Raw genomic sequence first — 17,055 nt, forward strand, 5'->3', positions numbered from 1 at the left:
CTTTACTTTGTCATAAATCCCGTTTCTTCCATCTGGTTGGCCTAAGGATTCGTGACATCCTCAAAACGAGACATACAAAAACAAAAAAATAGTGGTCACGCCCTTCATTGAATTTGAGTGTTCCTTTAAGATTTACACCTTCGGTGTTTTGGGTCAAATTTGACCTGACATGGGAAATTGATGGGTGAGCTATAATAAGCATCAAATAATATCAAACCAGAGTACAGCCATCAGTGTGGTAGTTTTGAGATGTGTTTTCTGTTAATCCAGCAGATGATTTTCTTACTCACACAAAGGTCCATATACAAACTAACTCGCACAAAAACCTGACCAATATTGCAAAGCTATATTGCAATCACAGTGATTACCCACACCTCCGATACAATGGCAAAAATTTCCAAAGCTATATTCAGTAATGAGCAAAACGTATCACACATGTAAGCTATATTCAAGTAATGAGCAAAACGTGTCACACATGTAGCCGGAGAACTCAAGGGGAAAGGAATGTATATAACGGAAATGAAATTGGGGAAGACTGACATGGGTGGCGTGGTTTTCACGTGATAAATATCATGGCACATTATGCCACAAGAACAAATGCGTGGTCTAAAAGAGATAATATAACTGCTCATGTCTCAAATAGTCTATACTGAAGTTTCTGCATGCATGTCTACTCGTTGATGGGGCCATGCTACTGGAAAACTTGAAGGAATATTGTTTAAACGCATATACCAAAACGTCAGATTAAATTGAGGCCTACCTCCGGAGACTCCTCTGAATGACCAAACGTCTCAGCAAAGTCCGTTTTACTTTTGTAATGTTGTAACTGAAACCACAAAATTAAATGTAAACGACTCCCTGAGGTCAAAAGCCATTAAAACAAGCATGAATTATTATAAACAGCATGGTTTGGACAAACCAAAACGGTTGCTTGTATACACCTACAGGGGAAAGAGCAATACAAATTTAAATATTTTAAACGAAACTGTAAATTGTCTGACTCATCCAGTTTTACATATCTTGTCCAATTGAAATCTGAAACCTGCTCCTACCTCCGGGGAACCATCAGAATCTCCGAATGCCTCAGCAAAGTCAGATGGACTTTTCCTCAGAGTCTGGTCAGCAGGCAGCGTGGTGTCGTTGTAAGATCTCACGAATTTGAAGTCACTGGTCCTAGAACCCGTTGTCAAGTAGGCGTCATAATTGTAAGTGCTGCGTAAAGTTCCTGTGCCGTCAACCTCTGCGTAATTGGGAGGGAGATAAGCGCTGGGGATGGCGACAGCTCCGTCAAACAACAGTCTGGGCTTCCTCCTGCGACAAAACCTCACACCCAGGATGACAATAATGAAGGTCAGGAAAAAGGTGGAGACGGAAACCAGCGCGATGATCAGATAAGAAGTCAGTTTGGAATTGCTCTCATCATAAGACATATCTTTCAGTTCTGGCACTTCAGCCAAGTTATCAGAAATAAGTAAATACATGGCACAAGTGGCAGAAAGAGGGGGCTGTCCGTTATCTTTCACTGACACAATAAGGTTCTGTTTCATGCTGTCAGATTCAGAAATGTCCCGCTGTGTCCTGATCTCTCCACTGTGGAGACCAATAGCGAAAAGTCCCGGATCAGTGGATTTGACTATATGATAGGACAGCCAGGCGTTCTGTCCGGAGTCCGCATCAACCGCTATCACCTTGGACACCAGAGAGCCTCCGTGCGCAGCTTTGGGGACAAGCTCGGTCATGAAAGAGTTGCCCTCCGGGGCGGGGTACAGTATCTGGGGAGAGTTGTCATTCGCATCTGTTATGAAGACACTGACAGTCACGTTGCCACTGAGCGGGGGAGAGCCGTTGTCTCTGGCCATCACGTGGACTTTAAAGCTTCTGAACTGTTCATAATCAAAGGGCCTCACAGCGTGGATCACCCCCGTGTCACCGTTAATGGATATATAGAAGGAGAGCGGGGTACCGTTCACCTCACCAGGTAAAAGCGAATAAATCACTGTACCGTTTTGTCTCCAGTCTGGGTCTCGAGCAGTAACGGAGCATAAAGTGGAGCCAGGTTTGTTATTTTCAGTCACGTAGGCGCTATAGGACTGTTCCTCAAACACAGGTGGGTTATCGTTGACGTCGGCTACTGATAACTGAACACTTTTAGAGGAGGAAAGAGGCGGAGAGCCCTCGTCGGTGGCAGTGATTGTAATGTTGTAATCAGACACTAGTTCACGGTCCAGTTGGCCCGTGGTCACCAGAGAATAGTAGTTTTTGATGGAAGGAACCAACTTAAAAGGGACGTTTTGCTGAATGGAGCAGCGAACCTGTCGGTTATTCTCAGAGTCTCTATCCTGCACGTTAATGATGCCCACCTCTGTAGCAGGTGAGACGTTCTCTGGTATTGGATTGGTCAGAGATTTTAGATGTATCACTGGGGCATTGTCATTGATATCAGAAATATCTATGATGACTTTGGCATAGGATGCTAACCCTAAACCATCCTTTGCTTTGATGCGTAACTCAAAAGATGTCATATCTTCATAATCAATTTTACCCACAATCCTAATGTCCCCCTTTTTATGATCAATAACAAATGTTTTCTTGTCCGATTCTGATATGAGATCAAAATCATAGGTTACCGCCCCATTTATTCCTTCATCTGCATCAGTAGCACTCACTGTAAGCACTGCAGTATCCAGTGGAGAGTTTTCAGGTAAACTGGCTTTATAGATTGCCTGGCTAAAGACTGGGGCGTTATCATTGGCATCCAGTACAATTATGTGTATGACTACAGTCCCCGACCTCGGAGGAGAGCCACCGTCCATAGCTGTCAGTAGTAACTGTATTTCTCCATTTTGTTCACGATCAAGCTCTTTCTCAAGGACTAAATTCACAGCATCGTTGTCAACATCTAGAAGGAAGTGGTCGTTTCTCTGTATACTATACTTTTGAACTGAGTTCTGTCCTATATCTGCATCATGGGCCTCTCCGACTAGGAAACGAGCTCCTTTCCCTGCTGATTCTCTAATTTCTATATTTATTTGAGCCTCGTTAAATTGCGGGGAGTTGTCATTTATATCTTGAACGTGAAAATTAATGTGATGAAGCTCCAGGGGATTTTCTAATACAAGTTCCTGCTTCAAAACGCACGACGCCTTCTTCGCACAATGCCCTTCTCTGTCAATCCTGTCAGCAATAATCAAATTTCCAGTGTTCAAATTAATGTCACAATACCGTCTGTCGTTTCCTTCTGTGTCAATACGTGCCTTGCGAGAGGATAGTTTGATCGGTTCCAATCCCAGATCCTTAGCTATATTTCCAATGACAGACCCGCGTTTCATTTCTTCTGGAAAAGAATAGGTCACATCCCCGTACACCGTGTTGGAGTAAGGCCCCAGAAATAAAACAAAGCCGTGGAAAAGGGATATCAAAGAGAAGGCTTGATACAACATCCTCAGAGGAGAAAAAGAAATATCGCCAGTTACTGACAATACATCAAAATCGATGAGACGAAAATGATCTGTTTGCTTATGAAATTGCAGCTTATTTTCCGCGATAGAATAACAGCGATATGAACATCTCCATGGGTTTGTAACGCCGTGGTAAACCCTAAGATGTGATAACTTAAGTGGGTGGAGACGTGGGTTGTCTACAGCAACTGAATTTACACTAGTAAATTGCGACACCATGAGTACGTTTCAAATATAGCATAGCCCTAAAACTATAAACCTATGCAATTATTAATCAGCTACTTGTTTGACCAATTTCATGCCCCCTAAAAACCGTGAGCCATTCATTAATTTCGAAAACAAATCGTATAGGTGCGGTAGGAACAAAGACGTTTAAGTGTGTTTCAGCACCATGGACAGAGAAATGTAATGTCAAACTCACAACCTACAAAACAAAGCCGCTTAGCGTAATCGTTTACATATTTAGTTTACTACTTAAAGACTTAAAAAGGTCCTGGATAATGTAGTGATTAAAATGAAGATTAAAACCTTAAAATATTTTTTTCACTAATCACACGGTAACTGATAGCCTACAATTTAATTAACTTTTTGTTTGCAGTGCCTGCAGCTGCCATGGCTTCAAACTACTGTAATATAACAAAATCTAATATGACCTGATTATAAAATATACTTTATTGATATTAATCCTACCTCTGGCAATGTATCTGCATCTCCAAACGCCTCAGCAAAGTCACTTGGACTTTTCCTCAGAGTCTGGTCAGCAGGCAGCGTGTTGTCATTGTAAGATTTCACGAACTTGAAGTCACTGGTTCTAGAGCCCGTTGTCAAGTAGGCGTCATAATTGTAAGTGCTGCGTAAAGTTCCTGTGCCGTCAACCTCTGCGTAATTGGGAGGGAGATAAGCGCTGGGGATGGCGACCGCTCCGTCAAACAACAGTCTGGGCTTTCTCCTGCGACAAAACCTCACACCCAGGATGACAATAATGAAGGTCAGGAAAAAGGTGGAGACGGAAACCAGCGCGATGATCAGATAAGAGGTCAGCTTGGAATTGCTCTCATCATAAGACATATCCTTCAATTCTGGCACTTCAGCCAAGTTGTCAGAAATGAGTAAATACATGGCACAGGTGGCAGAGAGAGAGGGCTGTCCGTTATCTTTCACTGACACAATAAGGTTCTGTTTCATGCTGTCAGATTCAGAAATGTCCCGCTGTGTCCTGATCTCTCCGCTGTGGAGACCAATAGTGAAAAGTCCCGGATCAGTGGATTTGACTATATGATAGGACAGCCAGGCGTTCTGTCCGGAGTCCGCGTCCACCGCTATCACCTTGGACACCAGAGAGCCTCCGTGCGCAGCTTTGGGGATCAGCTCGGTCATGAAGGAGTTGCCCTCCGGGGCGGGATACAGTATCTGAGGAGAGTTGTCATTCACATCTGTTATGAAGACACCCACACTCACATTGCTACTGAGAGGAGGAGAACCGTTGTCTCTGGCCAGCACGTGGACTTTAAAGCTCCTGAACTGTTCATAATCAAACGACCTCACAGCGTGGATCACCCCCGTGTCTCCGTCAACTGATAGATAAGAGGACATCGAGGCTCCGTTCACCTCACCAGCTATAAGAGAATAAATCACTGTACCGTTTTGTCTCCAGTCTGGGTCTCGAGCAGTAACGGAGCATAAAGTGGAGCCAGGTTTGTTATTTTCAGTTACGTAGGCACTGTAGACCTGTTCCTCAAACACAGGTGGGTTGTCGTTGACGTCGGCTACTGACAGCTGAACAGTTTTAGAGGAGGACAGAGGCGGAGAGCCCTCGTCGATGGCAGTGATTGTAATGTTGTAATCAGACACTAGTTCACGGTCCAGTTGGCCCGTGGTCACCAGAGAATAGTAGTTTTTAATGGACGGAACCAACTTAAAAGGGGCATTTTGCTGAATGGAGCAGCGGACCTGTCGGTTATTCTCAGAGTCTCTATCCTGCACGTTAATGATGCCCACCTCTGTACCAGGTGACACGTTCTCTGGTATGGGGTTAGACAGCGATTTTAAACTAATGACAGGGGCATTGTCGTTAACATCGATTAAATCAATAATTAATGTAGAATAGGACGTCAAACCTAAACCATCCTTTGCCCTAATTTGCAATTCATATGAAGATTCCTCTTCATAATCTATTGAGCCAATGATTGTTATGTCTCCAGTGTTTTGGTCTAGAGAAAATAACTTACTATAATCCTCAGATAAATGATCAAAATCATACGTTACCTCACCATTTACTCCATCGTCTGCATCAGTAGCACTCACTGTAACCACTACAGTATCTAGAGGAGAGTTTTCAAGCAGACTGGCTTTATAGACGGCCTGACTGAACACTGGGGCATTATCATTAGCATCCAGTACAGTGACGTGTATGACTACAGTACCTGATCTTTGAGGAGACCCACCATCCAGAGCTGTCAGCAGCAATTTCAGGTCCTGCTGTTCCTCACGGTTTAACTCTTTTTCCAAAACCAACTCGCTATATTTTCGTCCTCCACTTTTTGTGTTAACGTTTATAACGAAGTGGTTATTCTTCTGCAATGAATAGCTCTGAACTGCATTCTGTCCTATGTCTAGATCATGGGCCTCTCCTAATAAGAACCGAGCTCCTTTATCAGCTAATTCATGTATTTCAATATGTATTGTGTCCTCACTGAATTGTGGCGGGTTATCGTTGATATCTTGGATATGGATACTAACGCGGTGAAGTTCTAGTGGATTTTCCAACACAATTTCTATTTTTAAAATACACGTCGCCTTCTTGCCACACAAGCTCTCTCTGTCAATCCGGTCAGCAACGATCAGATCTCCCGAAATCAGCGCCAAGTCAAAATACTGTCTACGGTTCCCCTCGGTATCAATACGTGCTTTTCGTGCGGATAGTCTGGCGACCTCCAGGCCCAGATCCTTGGCTATATTTCCTACAACAGATCCGTGTTTCATTTCCTCTGGAAAAGAATAGCTCACGTCTGCATCTGAAATGCGAAACGCGAGAAAAACGACTGCAACGACCCAGATATTGGTACTATTTCCATTATTTCCTCTCTTCATAGCGAGATGACGGCACATCTCACCGAATTGCTATAGGTCTAATTTTAGAGAAAAAAAAGTCAGATAAGGAAGATATAGAAATAACATGCAAACCAATGCCAAGATATTGTACTTGTTCTCTCGATTCAATGCACCAGCATTTAGCTTTGCTTTTTCGACCACTGTGGGTGTGGGAAGAGATATTCTACTAAAGCATGTGGATAGCGACACCATGTGCACAATTTTAAAATAACAGATCAAATATCTTGCTCAGTACGTGACCATTACGGTAACACTAAAATAACAAGCAGGTTAGTGTATATGTGATGATATCAAGACACATAAAATTGCAAAAAAAAAGACATGGTCTTGGAAAAAAGCGTCTAGGACGGGTTTTCAATCAAGCAACCTGACATTGATTTCAACATAGGTATCTGCCCCTAAACACAAGAGAAACGTAAAAGAAATCAATAGAAATTATTCTTAAGCAATCAAGTCTGAATAGAATAGGCTATAAAGATGAAAATCACCATTTGCACCATATAGAAGACAAAGCTTTGATTCTTCCCACCAATGCATGAATTACTGTGAGCGACAACACGCACATTTTCCAGGGTATGAAAAGATGAAATATTGCAATTACAACTGACACATCTAGTATATGAACAGGAGAAAATATATCATAACCATGGGTAGTGGCCCAGTCACCACTGTCAGGGACTCCTGACATCAAAATGTTCTCGTAATCTCGTAATCTTTCAAGAGATCAGGCAACCAACAACAAATTAGTTTGAAAAAGGCAAGTTTTCCATTTAGACGGACAAACACAAGACCATTGGCATTTTGCAGACGTTAAGCAATAGCTGCTAAAACATATAATAGGCCATCTATTTTGACAGCTTTCGCTTTTAAACGATAATTACCATAGATATCCAATGTCCAGGAAGCAAGTTTAAAGCTCTCCCATAAATAACTGTATGACGTGGTGTGGTTTAAATAATAAATTGAGCCGTAGTCATTAAATAGAAAAAAAATAGCTAAACGTTGATAGTTTATTAAAATTACATTCCATGCAGTTTGTGTGTATAAAACTGTTTGGGATGCCAAGAACGAGAAAAAATTTGAAGCATAATAGAAAGTTCTTTGACACAGAAAACGTTTTAAACCCATCAAAATATCCCTCAGACATTTATTTGGATAATTTTTCAGAGATCCTGCTCAGTATTCAGCGCGTTGTCACTGTACGATAAGGAAAATTAAGTAATTGATGAAACGTGAAAAAGACAAAGCCGATTTAATCTCGCACAAGTTGCCAAATGAAGTTTTACCGTCGAGTAAGACAACTCCATCTAATCAGATATTTTCAAAATATGTTATCTGTAACAAATAAAAACTACTCCATGAACAATGAAAGTCGCAAAAGCACCACGTTTTTTAGCCCGCATTGAATCCCTTATTGAGCAGCACGGAATATCTTGGACAGGGAAAGCAACACCATAAGCAAACAGATACGCTTTTCCCGTGTACACAACCTATAAATGTACTAAACAAATTAAGTTCCAATTTATATTAGATTCCTTATGCTTATCGCAGAAGAATATACAGGAGTAAGAAGGGTGTTTCGAAATCGAATGGGATAGCCTATACTTTATGCAAAATATGAGCATCAATACAAACTCGTTAAACTGCTGCTATTGGACTAAAAAGCAAAAGTGTGGTTTGAGGGGCATGCTAGTTTTACTCTTCCAGCGTTAAACTCTTCTAGAAGACACGTAGGCTCCTCAAAAGCAGCAGCACGGGCAGATAATCTTAAAAGAACAAAATTTCGAAACAGATGTGTCCAAGAATCAAATTTCCTTAAGGCCTGCCTCTGGGGTGAGTTAATGTAGTAGCCTAACATATTCGAGGGATCAACTGCATACATTACATTGGCATTTACATCAAAAGGCGCTTAAAATAACTCCATGAACGTGGATTGACAGGAATGATATTTTACCCTGGAACACTTTGCAGGATATGACTATGCACTATTAAATAATGAACTAAGGTTGATTGAGCAGCAAATATGCACAAAAACGATTCCTGTAATGCTATTACCTTCAGGAACATGTCAAATCAAATTGTTCATCACTCCGTAGTATGTGGGTTAAAGACATTACATTTACACCATTGAAGTAATGTTAATTAATTCAATTTAGCAAAAATTATGCAAAGCAAAATTTTAAAAAAAAAGTCCAGTATATATACACAGTATACACACCCACACAAATGAAATAGTTAGGTAACAAATCATTCGTAAGACAATTAAAAATGCTTTAAAATTACTCTGATTAACCTATATTATTGTATAATTATTGGAATTGCGTTATTTCAGCAAAAATCGTGTCCTACCTCGGGAGATCCCTCGGAGTCTCCAAATGCATCAATAAAGTCTGTTGGACTTTTCCTCAGAGTCTGGTCAGCAGGCAGTGTGTTGTCATTGTAAGATCTCACGAACTTGAAGTCACTGGTTCTAGAGCCCGTTGTCAAGTAGGCGTCATAATTGTACGTGCTGCGTAAAGTTCCTGTGCCGTCAACCTCTGCGTAATTGGGAGGGAGATAAGCGCTGGGGATGGCGACCGCTCCGTCAAACAACAGTCTAGGCTTTCTCCTGCGACAAAACCTCACACCCAAGATGACAATAATGAAGGTCAGGAAAAAGGTGGAGACGGAAACCAGCGCGATGATCAGATAAGAAGTCAGTTTGGAATTGCTCTCATCGTAAGACATATCTTTCAGTTCTGGCACTTCAGCCAAGTTATCAGAAATTAGTAAAAAGATGGCACAGGTGGCAGAGAGAGGGGGCTGTCCGTTATCTTTCACTGCCACAATAAGGTTCTGTTTCATGCTGTCAGATTCAGAAATGTCCCGCTGTGTCCTGATCTCTCCGCTGTGGGGATCAATAGTGAAAAGTCCCGGATCAGTGGATTTGACTATATGATAGGACAGCCAGGCGTTCTGCCCGGAGTCCGCATCCACCGCTATCACCTTGGACACCAGAGAGGCTCCGTGCGCAGCTCTGGGAACCAGCTCGGTCATGAAGGAGTTGCCCTCCGGGGCGGGGTACAGTATCTGAGGAGAGTTATCATTCACATCCGTTATGAAGACACTGACGGTCACGTTGCTGCTGAGCGGCGGAGAACCGTTGTCTCTGGCCATCATGTGGACTTTAAAGCTCCTGAACTGTTCATAATCAAACGACCTCACAGCGTGGATCACCCCCGTGTCTCCATTAACGGACAGATAGGATGACACCGGGGCGCCGTTCACCTCACCAGGTAAAAGCGAATAAATCACTGTGCCGTTTTGTCTCCAGTCTGGGTCTCGAGCAGTAACGGAGCATAACGTGGAGCCAGGTTTGTTGTTTTCAGTCACGTAGGCGCTGTAGGACTGTTCCTCAAACACAGGTGGGTTGTCGTTGACGTCGGCAACAGATAGCTGAACAGTTACAGAGGAGGACAGAGGCGGAGAGCCCTGGTCGGTGGCAGTGATTGTGACGTTATAATCAGACACTAGTTCACGGTCCAGTTGGCCCGTGGTCACCAGAGAATAGTAGTTTTTGATGGAGGGAACCAACTTAAAATGGACGTTTTGCTGAATGGAGCAGCGGACCACTCGGTTATTCTCAGAGTCTCTATCCTGCACGTTAATGATGCCCACCTCTGTACCAGGTGACACGTTCTCTGGTATGGGATTAGTCAGTGATTTTACATATATCACTGGGGCGTTGTCATTTATATCTGTAATATCAATAATCACCGTGGAGTATGATGCCAATCCAAGGCCGTCTTTTGCACTGATTCGGAGTTCATGTGAGGACTCTTCCTCATAATCTATTGGCCCATTAACTTTCACTTCACCTGTTTTTTCATCAAGGGAAAATACATTGCTATCTTCTGAGACATGATCAAGTTCATATCTCACTTCACCGTTAACTCCTTCATCTGCATCAGTAGCACTCACTCTAACCACTACAGTATCCAGAGGAGAGTTTTCAGGCAGACTCGCTTTATAGACGGCCTGGCTAAATACTGGGGCGTTATCATTAGCATCCAGTACAGTGACTTGTACGACTACAGTACCTGATCTCTGAGGAGAGCCACCATCAAGAGCTGTCAGAAGAAAAATCATTTCCTGATCATTTTCACGGTCTAATTCTTTCTCCAACACCAATTCACAGCGCATTCGAGACCCTGATTTTGTATCAACATTCAAAACAAAATGATCATTCCTTTGTAGAGTATAGCCTTTCACACCATTATCTCCAATATCCGCATCATGAGCTTCATCTAAAGAAAAGCGAGCTCCTTTGTATGTCGATTCTCGAATTTCCACCTTAATTATCTCCTTTTTAAATGCCGGAACGTTATCGTTAATATCTTGGATATGAAGACTAATGCGATGCAGCTCCAATGGGTTCTCCAATACAAGCTCCAATTTTAAGACGCAGGAAGGCTTCTTGCCACAAAGAGCTTCTCTGTCGATCCTCTCGGCTACAATCAAATCTCCCTTACTCAGGTTTATGTCACAGTATCGTTTTCTGTCCGCTTCAGTGTCAATACGGGCCTTTCGAGCAGACAGTCTGCTCACATCCAGCCCAAGATCCTTGGCGATATTTCCAATAACAGATCCTTGTTTCATCTCTTCTGGAAAAGAATAGCTGATGTCCCCGTAAGTGGAATACAGTGTCGAAAGGATCACAGAAAAGCTGACGGCAAGGCTTGCCAACGGGAATCCTTTGTATCCCATATTTGATCCAAGCAATTGCAGGTCTTCCTTTAGGGATAAAATACCTCAAAATGTTCGTCAAAATAATCCAAATATCATTGAAATGTCTTGACAATGTAAATATCGCAAGCACTAAAACTGCATTCAAGACGTGTTTTTCACCGTCCTGATCACTATCTGAAAGATACACTAGCATTGGTAGAGAGAAGGAGAGGTGGAGGCTCTCTATCTCGGTCTACGATGGTGAACAGCGACACTATGAGCATCCCTGAGAAATTACACAATAGAAATAGAACACGTGCGTAGAACAGGCCTAGGGTGCAGTACATTACGTTAAGGAAACTAAATATTTGTTCTGTTGCTTAAATACACAGGTCACTTCATTCTGACCTACATAAAATTAATTTTAGCAATTCGTATAACCAAATGTCATGGAAAAGACAGATTGTTGGTGTTAATAAGCACTACTTAAAATGCCATATTTCAAAGCAGGAATGGTAAACATTTCCTCTTGTCAAATCCGCTAAGTCCTCACAGATATTTAAAGCAGCAATTCAAAACATTTTTCCGTTTGTTTTTGTTTGTTTTTTTTTTGTTTTGTTTTTTGTTTTGTTTTGGAATCCCAGTTCAGCTCTCCCCACCTGCACGATACCATATTATTACTAAAAGGAAAATTAATAATTCTAGGCCTGATATTAATAACACCACTACTACTGCTAGTCCGACAAGTACTACTACTACTACTATACTACTGCTACTAATACTAATGCAACTACGACTACTACTTCTAGTACTACTAATAATAATAACAGTGGCCACATAGTAGTACACCATTTGACCTAAAAAAAAATCCACACAATGTGAATTGAAGAAAAAACAACTATAATAATAAACGAATGACACTCTTCAGTCACTGAAGGTGCCACTCTCAACTTTTAAGTTCGAAGATCATTTCAGCACCACGGAAAGAGACAATGACATCGAGAAACATCTCACCATCAAAAGACAGCATTTCTTCAGACAGACGCAAGGAGTAGAATTTCCACTTTAACAACTTAACTGTAATCGAAAATGTTTATATTGATTTTGTTCAGGCGCAGTTGCTTGCTTACTCAGGAGATCCTCGGAGTTTCTAAAGGCCTCAGCAAATTCGGATGATTTGTTCATTAATGTATGAACAGATACTTTGTGAAATTAGCCCCAAAGACATTTACTGAAAAGCGCAAAACAGAACGGTCTCATCTGTTGCAGAAACCGACATTAAATGACATAAGTTCTAGGTTAACTTCAAGATTTTGGCAGATGATTGAACTACAACTCTTGTCGGCCATGAAAAAAGCCTCTAAGATTCAAGTACACACGAACGTAACTTCAAACTGCAATATGAAGAGCAGTCTTTCAAGACAACAGTTAAATAACTAGAAATTAGTTAAACAAAGGCCAGTACTTCATTTAGACGGACAAACACAAAAATATTTGCATATTGTAAACATTATAGCTGCTAGACCACAGGAATCACGTTGCCTAACTGTACAAAAAATTAAAAATGAATTTAAAAAATATATGACGTTTTGTTAAAATGTCAATGTCCTACCTCTGGAGATCCCTCCGACTCTCCAAATACATCAGCAAAGTCTGTTGGACTTTTCCTCAGAGTCTGATGAGCAGGCAGCGTGTTGTCATTGTAAGATCTCACAAACGTGAAAGGAAAATGAATTGTTTAAATGCATATCCTGAAACGTAACATTAATTGAGGCCTACCTCTGGTGACTCCTCTGACTGACCAAACGTTTCAGCAAAGTCCGTAGGACTTTTCCTCAGACTCTGGTCAGCAGGCAGCGTGTTGTCATTGTAAGATCTCACGAATTTGAAGTCACTGGTTCTAGAACCCGTTGTCAAGTAGGCGTCATAATTGTAAGTGCTGCGTAAAGTTCCTGTGCCGTCAACCTCTGCGTAATTGGGAGGGAGATAAGCGCTGGGGATGGCGACCGCTCCGTCAAACAACAGTCTGGGCTTTCTCCTGCGACAAAACCTCACACCCAGGATGACAATAATGAAGGTCAGGAAAAAGGTGGAGACGGACACCAGCGCGATGATCAGATACGAGGTCAGTTTGGAATTGCTCTCATCATAAGACATATCCTTCAATTCTGGCACTTCAGCCAAGTTATCAGAAATAAGTAAAAACATGGCACAAGTGGCAGAGAGAGGAGGCTGCCCGTTATCTTTCACTGACACAATAAGGTTCTGTTTCATGTTGTCAGATTCAGAAATGTCTCGCTGTGTCCTGATCTCTCCGCTGTGGAGACCAATAGTGAAAAGTCCCGGATCAGTGGATTTGACGATATGATAGGACAGCCAGGCGTTCTGCCCGGAGTCAGCGTCCACCGCTATCACCTTGGACACCAGAGAGGCTCCGTGCGCAACTTTGGGGACAAGCTCGGTCATGAAGGAGTTGCCCTCCGGGGCGGGGTACAGTATCTGAGGAGAGTTGTCGTTCACATCTGTTATGAAGACACTGACCGTCACGTTGCTGCTGAGCGGAGGAGAACCGTTGTCTCTGGCCATCACGTGGACTTTAAAGCTCCTGAACTGTTCATAATCAAACGATCTCACAGCGTGGATCACCCCCGTGTCTCCGTTAACGGACAGATAGGAAGAAACCGGGGCACCGTTCACCTCATCAGGTAAAAGAGAATAAATCACTGTACCGTTTTGTCTCCAGTCTGGGTCTCGAGCAGTAACGGAACATAAAGTGGAACCAGGTTTGTTATTTTCAGTCACGTAGGTGCTGTAGGACTGTTCCTCAAATACAGGTGGGTTGTCGTTGACGTCAGCTACAGATAACTGAACATTTTTAGAGGAGGACAGAGGAGGAGAGCCCTCGTCGGTGGCAGTGACTGTAATGTTGTAATCAGACAATAGTTCACGGTCCAGTTGGCCCGTGGTCACCAGAGAATAGTAGTTTTTGATGGAGGGAACCAACTTAAAAGGGACGTTTTGTTGAATGGAGCAACGGACCTGTCGGTTATTCTCAGAGTCTCTATCCTGCACGTTAATGATGCCCACCTCTGTACCAGGAGGGATGTCTTCTGGTATGGGATCTGTCATTGATTTCAGATATATAACGGGGGCGTTGTCATTTACATCAGTGATATCGATCATTACCTTCGAATCAGATGAAAGCCCATACCCATCTTTGGCGTCTATGCGCATCTCATATTTAGAATCACTCTCGAAATCGATTGGTCCTATTACTTTTATCTCTCCAGTTTTACTGTTTAATGAGAATACTTTTTTCGCCCTCTCTGAAATGCGACTAAATTCATATGTCACCTCTCCGTTGACTCCCTCGTCTGCATCAGTGGCGCTCACAGTAACGACTACAGTGTCTACAAGAGAGTTTTCAGATAGACTGGCTTTATAGACGGCCTGGCTAAACACTGGGGCGTTATCATTAGCATCCAGTACAGTGACGTGTATAATAGCAGTTCCTGATCTTTGTGGATTGCCTCCATCAACTGCAACGAGCATTAGATTCAAATCATGTTGTTTTTCTCTGTCTAGCTCTTTGTCTAATACCAGCTCGACGTTCTTAGACCCATCAGTATCGCCACGAACAGACAAAACAAAATTGTCATTCTTTTGTAAACTGTATAACTGAACCGTATTTTGTCCGATGTCAGCGTCATGTGCCTCGTTAACTCGATATCGAGCTCCTTTGGCCGCTGATTCGGTTATTTCCAGTTTTATTGTATCCTTCGGGAAAATGGGTGAATTATCATTTATATCCTGGATTAGCAGTGAAATACGATGCAGCTCCAAAGGGCTCTCTAGGACCAATTCGAATTTAAGCATACACGAAACCTTTTCTCCACACAGCTCCTCTCTGTCAATCCTTTCTCCGACGACAAAACTTCCTGTTTTTATATCAATTTCACAATAACGCTTGTGGTCTTCCTCAGTATCAATACGGGCCTTACGAGCAGACAATCTCCGTATATCCAGCCCGAGATCCGTAGCTATATTCCCAACAATGGATCCACGTTTCATCTCCTCCGGAATAGAATAGCTCAGGTCTCCAGTGGTAAATTGGACGATGAGAGCAAAGCCGCATGCAAGGCCCAGCAGCGATTTTCCTTTGTGTCCCATTGTTTCTCAGGAACTATGATACGGACACGACAGTTATCCTAGCAGCTATAGGTTATTCCAGAATTGCTCTTGAAAGAAGGGTATTATATCTCCATAATAAAATGAGAAAGTATTGGTAAAAAGCCACCTATACCGTTTCTACAGCAATGGCACCTTTGCTTTTTAGACTAGGACTTCTCTTTCATTGCAGTGGGTGGAGACGTGGACCTATCTCATAACAGCAAGTGAACAGCGACCCCGTGGGTTTATTACACATATTACACATAAATGACTGATAAATCAGCATGAGCTGCCATAGTTGGTATCACGATCCAATCGAAACCCAAACGGATATTTATTTTTACAGTTAAAAGGAAACATAAATCACACTCTCCAAAAAAGTAACCGACGTCAAAGTTTTGGCCTTGAAATGCTCTCATAGTGAAAACAGCATTCAGCACCATGGACAGAGTTTTAGTGGAAAGTAAACCTTGGTTATTATCACACTTGTTTCTTCAAACTCTTATTTGGACTGAACACCTTACTTAACGGCCAACTTTTGGTTACAGGTCTACCATCACAAAGGTGTACACTAAGCTGTAAGGGACAACTGTAAACCATTAAAATATTTACCAACTGAGCACTGGAAGCCCACTGACAAAGGACAGTTCACCATCAAAATCTTAACACTATTAATATGAAATCTAAGATTTAACATTTTAAAGAAAATTATCCAAAATCATGGGTTAGGAGTAATTTAATCTGAAATAAGACAAACCGTAATGGAAACAGCTGGTGCAGCGACTGTCAGAATGAATGACGACCAACTCAGTGAACTCCTCAGAGTCTTCGAATGTCACATTAGTGGAATGTATGAGAGGAAAGGTGGGCCATGTATTATCTTTTTTTTCTCTGTGAGCCCTTGCATTGCTTAAAGATTGAACAAAAAAAGAAATAAACAAAGAAATAAACAAATAAATGAATAAATCTTCCCAGGGCATGTGTGTAGGTCAAGCAATATCTGAAAACCACTTCTGCACGTTATTTTTGATAGTTGTAGTAGTATCAGCACCATCATCATCATCATCATCATCATCATCATCATCATCATCATCATCATCACCATCATCATCACCATCAGATTAAGGCATATTTGTCGAACATAACAGCGGTTTTATTTTTCATAGAGAAGGGACACCTGCAAATTGGATAAAGCTGACAGTTCTTAAACATTTTAACCTTAAACCATCTGATGTGTTTGGATCAAATTTGACAATTTTCATCTTTATTTTGTCATGAAACCTGTTTCTTGCATCTGATTGGCATAAGGCTTCATGACATCCGCAATACTAGGTATTCAAACACAAAAAAATGGTGGTCAGCCCCTTCATTGAATTTTGAGTGTTCCTTTGAGATTTTCTACAACGTCGGTGTTTTAGATCACATTTGACCTGACATGGGAACTTGATGGGTGAGACTATAATAAATATCGAATAATATAAAATCAGAGTACCGTCATCGGTGTAGCTGTAGTTTTGAAACAAGTGTTTTCTGTTAATCCAGCAGGTGGTTTTCTTCCCTCCTTTCTCACACATTCCCGCACCTGCACACTCACACAGAAACCCATACA

The 17,055-nt window shown here is 41.9% G+C and overlaps 4 protein-coding genes across 4 annotated transcripts; all 4 read right to left on the bottom strand.

Annotated features, from left to right (window-relative positions):
• Positions 1-1,001: 1,001 nt before the first annotated feature.
• Positions 1,002-3,440, bottom strand: LOC139921103 (protocadherin beta-15-like). The gene has a single exon (XM_071911265.2). The coding sequence runs from the start codon at positions 3,438-3,440 to the stop codon at positions 1,002-1,004; it is 2,439 nt and encodes an 812-aa protein (XP_071767366.2).
• Positions 3,441-3,754: 314 nt separating this feature from the next.
• Positions 3,755-6,548, bottom strand: LOC139921113 (protocadherin gamma-A4-like). Its single transcript, XM_071911276.2, has 2 exons — positions 4,149-6,548; positions 3,755-3,763 (listed from the first exon to the last, which is right to left on the bottom strand). The coding sequence occupies exons 1-2, from the start codon at positions 6,546-6,548 to the stop codon at positions 3,755-3,757; spliced, it is 2,409 nt and encodes an 802-aa protein (XP_071767377.2).
• A 2,349-nt stretch (positions 6,549-8,897) lies between these two features.
• On the bottom strand, positions 8,898-11,315 carry LOC139921132 (protocadherin gamma-A11-like). Its single transcript, XM_071911299.2, has one exon. The coding sequence runs from the start codon at positions 11,313-11,315 to the stop codon at positions 8,898-8,900; it is 2,418 nt and encodes an 805-aa protein (XP_071767400.2).
• Positions 11,316-13,040: 1,725 nt separating this feature from the next.
• On the bottom strand, positions 13,041-15,446 carry LOC144542459 (protocadherin gamma-A11-like). Its single transcript, XM_078289285.1, has one exon. It carries the CDS (start codon positions 15,444-15,446, stop codon positions 13,041-13,043), a length of 2,406 nt encoding a protein of 801 aa, XP_078145411.1.
• Positions 15,447-17,055: the final 1,609 nt, after the last annotated feature.

Source organism: Centroberyx gerrardi, chromosome 16 (genome assembly GCF_048128805.1).
Source record: "Centroberyx gerrardi isolate f3 chromosome 16, fCenGer3.hap1.cur.20231027, whole genome shotgun sequence".
Lineage (NCBI taxonomy): Eukaryota > Metazoa > Chordata > Actinopteri > Beryciformes > Berycidae > Centroberyx > Centroberyx gerrardi.